The sequence below is a fragment of the Vigna umbellata genome, chromosome 7 (assembly GCF_029865625.1).
Source record: "Vigna umbellata cultivar VRB3 chromosome 7, Vumbellata_1.0, whole genome shotgun sequence".
NCBI lineage: Eukaryota > Viridiplantae > Streptophyta > Magnoliopsida > Fabales > Fabaceae > Vigna > Vigna umbellata.
Genome location: NC_142171.1, coordinates 5468991 through 5474799, shown reverse-complemented (window position 1 = coordinate 5474799; position 5809 = coordinate 5468991). Strand labels below are relative to the sequence as shown.

At 33.0% G+C, this 5809-nt stretch overlaps 1 protein-coding gene across 2 annotated transcripts; it reads left to right on the top strand.

Moving 5' to 3' along the window:
• The first annotated feature begins 1051 nt into the window (after positions 1 to 1051).
• LOC124842963 (G-type lectin S-receptor-like serine/threonine-protein kinase At4g27290) lies at positions 1052 to 4785 on the top strand. Of its 2 annotated transcripts, none has more exons than XM_088094609.1 (7): positions 1052 to 2546; positions 2673 to 2798; positions 3218 to 3369; positions 3440 to 3650; positions 3732 to 3969; positions 4062 to 4212; positions 4296 to 4785. In XM_088094609.1, the coding sequence occupies exons 1-7, from the start codon at positions 1274 to 1276 to the stop codon at positions 4584 to 4586; spliced, it is 2442 nt and encodes an 813-aa protein (XP_087950735.1). In that variant the 5' UTR covers positions 1052 to 1273; the 3' UTR covers positions 4587 to 4785. The 2 variants fall into 2 exon arrangements, with proteins under 2 accessions (XP_087950735.1, XP_087950734.1); XM_088094608.1 differs by having other exon boundaries at positions 1081 to 2546; positions 3213 to 3369; positions 4296 to 4776.
• Positions 4786 to 5809: the final 1024 nt, after the last annotated feature.

Here is a 5809-nt window from a genome sequence, read left to right as displayed (position 1 = left end):
TGTCAGCTGCTCCGTTAAAAACTTAACGCTCTTTCCAAAAAGGACTTGATTGCACACTTTTTACAAAAGATGGGATCACATTGAACTTCTAAAAAAAGGTGGGACGACATTGAACATTGGCCCCTTTCTAGGGACCAAAAGAGGTATTAAACCTAACCTAAAAAATTTCTCAATTTTCATCATTCATTTTCCTTTGCTTTATTCCTTTTGTGTCACTAACGTTAAGATGATTTCTATTCAACATGTTGCAACTTAATCACTCTATGATCTAATTTTAATACCTTTCGACTTAATTAGGTTCATCTGAGACGAAATCTTTTGAAACAATAAAAGACCATATTTATGAAATATCCATTACATGGTTGGAGGCAATATGGCATATAAAACTACAGTCAGTCTTTATCAAGTGGCTTTAGGTATCCGATGTTTGTAATAAAATAGATAAGTTATGTAAAGGGCCAAGTTTTGTAATTAGCCTGTTAAATGGATTTCCTGACAAAGAATTCTGTTATGGCTTCACCTGAAAGACTATCCGAAATGGAGATTTAGAACCCAGATATTTTGAATTATATGATTAACTAATGCTTTGAGTTTGTGCTTGAATGTTGTTGTCATGCTTGCAAAATTTAACTGTAATCTCTTTTATGCTTCTAGGTATGCATGTGGTGGATATCTATTACTGGCTTATACCTCAACACTTCACCATATAAAGGTATTTATTTCATTTCAAATACTAGTATTATATAATTATATAACAATCATGAGTTGGACCCTGAGTATGCAATTACTGAGATATCATTCTTTAGAGCTGAGACATTATTTTATTACATAGTGGTACGTTATTACCACCAACGATTTCTTCTAGGTCCCAGAAAATTCTTAATTTGTTATGAATATTGGGAAAGCGTTTTGAAGTGTCAAACATGTTTCTGCAAAAAAAGCATCTCAAACCATGCCACACTTTCGATAAGTCTAATTCTTTTGCTTGACGAAATTGTTCAATGACCCCAGTTGAGTTGGAGCAGTTAAAGAGTGTTACATCCACACCAGAAACCAGAGGATGATCAAAAGTCAAATTTTTAGTGCAGGTCGCTCCAACCACTAAAAATAAAGATACTTTTTCTTATTTTCTAATGTGGATGAAGACTCTCGCGTTCATATGTGGAGTTGAAGTCACAATCTTCTTTCAAAATTTACGCTTTAGCAAGCTCTAGTCCAATATAAGTTGAATAAGTAGTTGCATATACAATACGTAAGTTATAGAATAAATTATATGGATTTCTATGAGGTGATAGTGTGGTGCTCTCTCTTACTTTCTTCCTTCATACCCAACATCACTGCACTGAGCAGTATCACTCCAAATAAGCCCTTGCATAGTAATGAAACCCTGGTTTCAGCATCTGGAACCTTTGAAGCAGGATTCTTTAGCATTGGAAGTTCTCAGAGATATTACTTTTGCATATGTTACAAGAATATATCACCTAGAACATTTGTATGGGTGGCCAACAGAAACACCCCATTGGATAACTCCACTGGGGTTTTGAAAGTCAGTGATTGGGGGAATCTTGCTGTACTTGATGGCACTGGTGCAAATGTTTGGTCATCCAATGCATCAACCACTGTTCAGAAGCCAACTGTGGAGCTCTTGGACTCTGGCAACCTTGTTGTGAAAGATGGTGGTAGTAATGCCCCAGAAAAGATTTTGTGGCAAAGCTTTGATTATCCTGGTGACACTTTACTTCCTGGAATGAAACTCAGAAGCAGTTTTGTGACAGGTGCACTTAGTTCTCTGACATCATGGAGGAACACGGAAGATCCTGCTGTGGGGGAATTTTCATTGTATATTGATCCTCATGGTTTTCCTCAGAGAGTGACTACAAAGGGAGGGACTTGGTTGTACAGAGCAGGTTCGTGGAATGGTTATCAATTCTCAGGAGTTCCTTGGAAACTGTTGCCCAATTTCTTCAATTACTATTTTGTGTTAACCAAGGAGGAAGTGTATTATGAGTATGAACTCTTGGAACGTTCTGTTGTTACAAGGTTTGTGATCAACCAAGCAGGTAGCGATCAACGTTTCACATGGTCAGAGAGAACAAAGAGTTGGGAGCTTTTTGCCTCTGGCCCCAGGGAACAGTGTGAAAACTATGCCTTGTGTGGTGTAAATTCTGTTTGCAATGTAAATAGCTACCCCATATGTGAATGCTTGGATGGTTTTATCCCTAAGTTCACAGAAAAGTGGAGATCATTGGATTGGTCTGGTGGGTGTGTTCGGAGAATGAGTCTGAGTTGTGACAATGAAGATGGTTTTGTTAAGTACGAGGGAATGAGATTGCCAGACACATCTTCCTCCTGGTATGACGCAAGAATGAGTCTTGATGAATGTGAGAGGGTGTGCTTGCAAAACTGCTCTTGCACAGCATACACAAACTTAGATGTCAGAGGTGGTGGGAGTGGCTGCCTTCTTTGGTTTGGTAACATTGTGGATATGGGAAAACATCTCTCCCAAGGACAAGAGATTTACATACGAATGGCTGCTTCAGATATAGGTACTAGTAAGTTTTCAATTGAAACAGAAAAATAATGCATGACACTCAGGTTTGTGCGACCATTGCATTTAATGTTCTTACCTTTACTGCTTAATGTGTTTTCTAATATTCCTTTTGTTCTAACAGAGAACACTTGGCATAAAAGGCACATTAACAAGAAGCTTGTGGTGGTTTTGGCAGTACTCGTTGCGTTCATTATAGTCATAACATTAGGATCAGTTCTATACATACGGAGAAAACTTGAGAAACAAGGTAAACTTTTAGATTAGGTGAGTTTTTATGTAATGTTCACTACACGAATTGGCAACCACCAAAGTAAAACAGGGCTAACCTACAGTTTGGTCCTTCATCTCATTTATTTAGTTTCAAGGTCTTTAAGTTTAAAAAGTGCCACTTTAGTCTTGGAAGTGTTTTTGTCAAACTAAATTTGTTTTTCCCTTTGTCTTATTGCACTAAATTTCTTGATGTGTCATCTTTCACACTTTGCCATACTATCAAGTTGACCATGTTAGTATGGTGAACTGATATAAAAACCAATTTGGACTAACACATTTTAAGAGACCAAAATGCAAAAAAGTAAAAACTAAAATAAGAGACCAAAGTATATTTCAACCATAAAACAATAATAGGCTGTCATTTGCTTACAATTTGCTGCTGCCATATCAGGAAAGACAAATACAGTGGACCAGATGCCTCACACTATAAACATGGGAAGAAAGACATTGACTTACCAACCCTTGATTTATCAACCATTGATAATGCCACTCGTAATTTCTCTGTCAATAACATATTGGGAGAAGGTGGATTTGGACCAGTTTACAAGGTAACATCAGAATATCCCACCAATGTTACACTTAATATATTTTGAATATTTGTCCACATTTAATTATCAGGGTGTTCTGGCAAATGGACAAGAAATAGCTGTTAAGAGACTTTCCAAAAATTCTGGACAAGGATTAGATGAATTCAGAAATGAAGTGGTGTTGATTGCCAATCTTCAGCACCGGAATCTTGTAAAGATTCTAGGATGTTGTGTTCAAGAGGAGGAGAGAATCTTAATCTATGAATTCATGCCTAACAGGAGCTTGGATCTTTACATTTTTGGTTTGAGGCTTTTACTCAGATTTTTTTGTACTCTCATTTCTGCCAAAATCATTTTAACTTAAATTAGGCAACGACATGCAGATAACACAAGAAAGAAATTATTGGATTGGAGCAAACGCTTCCAAATTATAAGTGGCATAGCTAAAGGTCTTCTATATCTTCATCATGATTCTAGACTAAGGATCATTCACAGAGATATCAAAGCAAGCAATATTCTTCTTGATAATAATATGAATCCAAAGATATCAGACTTTGGACTAGCAAGAATGCTTGTTGGTGATCACACTAAAGCCAATACAAAAAGGGTTGTAGGAACTCAGTAAGCTTGTTTATGCTTTGATAGTTGAACTAGATACCATGAATGTTGTATACTTTTTCTTTTATCTGAATCTGTTCTACTTTGTCTTGCAGTGGTTACATGCCTCCTGAATATGCAGTGTATGGATATTTTTCAGTGAAATCAGATGTCTTCAGCTTTGGTGTTATTGTGCTAGAGATTGTTAGTGGGAGGAAGAACACAAAATTTCTTGATCCACTGAACCAACTTAACCTTATAGGGCATGTAAGCATAAATTTATTACTATTCTAACAAGAGTTTAATTTCTATATACTTAACCTCAAAGGTTGTATTTAATTTTTGTTCAGGCTTGGAGATTGTGGAGTGAAGGGAGGCCTTTGGAGCTGGTTGATGAATCACTAGGTGATTCAGTCATTGAAAGTGAAGTGTTGAAAATTGTTCATGTGGGGCTCTTGTGCGTGCAAGAAAGACCAGAGGATAGGCCCAACATGTCAAGTGTGGTTCTGATGCTGAATGGTGAGAGCCCATTGCCCAAGCCCAAGCAGCCTGCATTTTATCCACACCATGAAGATTTTTCTTCATCCACCAAGTGTGAATTCAGCTCAAATGATATGTCCATCAGTTTAGAGGCAAGATAGTAAACCTAAATTAATTTAACTGATCACCATGTGTTGACTGTTTGTACAGTTTTCAGTATTATTAATGTCTTAAGTTTTGAATGTGATTGCATAGACTATTGTTCTTTATTGGTAATATTTATATAAGTGCACTAGGAAGAGATAGATTTTAAAAAGGCTTAATTATTCACATGTTTCCACTTTGATGAAAATTGTCAAATTGCTCTCCTTTTTTAAAAAGTTTTAGTGTTTGATTTCAATTTGGTTATTATATGTTTCTTTAATTTAATTTAATCTCAATTTTTTTCAAAATGGAGCAATACTATTCATCTTCACAAAATTTATTATAAGTATAAATGTTATATTGATATTTTATTAAAAATGTTTTTTTAACATATTACATTATTGAATATTATTAACCCATGTTTTATTAATAATGATTTTAACTACTAAATTTTAATATAAATTTTAGTATAACATTTATACAAATAATAAATTTGGTCAATAACACCACATTTATTATTGATATAAAAATGATATTAATTAATTTATTCTTATAAAAAAACATGAATTAATAATATATTAATTTTAAATTCTTATTTTTTTTTGTAAAAATATTTATATTTAATTAGATTTAATCTTATAAAAGAAACATAAGTTAACAAAAATTGAATTAATAATATATAATAGTGTAATATGTTTAAATAGTATTTTTAATAAAAATATCAGTATAATATTTATACAAATAATAAATTTTATCTAGAGAGACAATATTATTCTATTTTAAAAAAATTGGAATTAAATTTAATAAATATATATATATATATATATATATATATATAACTAAATTAAAATAAAAATAATAACATTTGACAAAAAAAAACATATATTAACATGTGGCATAATTCCATTAGTAATTTTTTTTTTAAATAAATTAATAAAATGTTAATGTATAATTGATTTTTTTTAAAAGCTGAGACTAACTTAAGACACTCTCACAAAAGTAAAAATCATTTGACTTAATAAACTTTTTAAAAACTATTGACATTTATATTCTATAAAATATTATTGAAAGAATTAACTCAAACATTTATTGCAGAGCTTTTATCACACAAACAGAATCGACAACAAACTTAAGTATTAGAGAGGAGAAGATAAATAAAGGAACAAAAAAATATGTATGTAGGGAAGAATTCACTGTATCATAAATATTACAACTCAGTATATTTTCTCTTCAGCAAACT

Bases quoted from the DNA above. Each gene is read 5' to 3' on its own strand.
- LOC124842963 (XM_088094609.1), top strand. From the start codon at position 1,274: ATGGATTTCTATGAGGTGATAGTGTGGTGCTCTCTCTTACTTTCTTCC. The intron at 3,370-3,439 runs GTAACATCAGAA...TTTAATTATCAG, and splicing joins GATTTGGACCAGTTTACAAG to GGTGTTCTGGCAAATGGACA. The intron at 3,651-3,731 runs GTTTGAGGCTTT...AACGACATGCAG, and splicing joins CTTGGATCTTTACATTTTTG to ATAACACAAGAAAGAAATTA.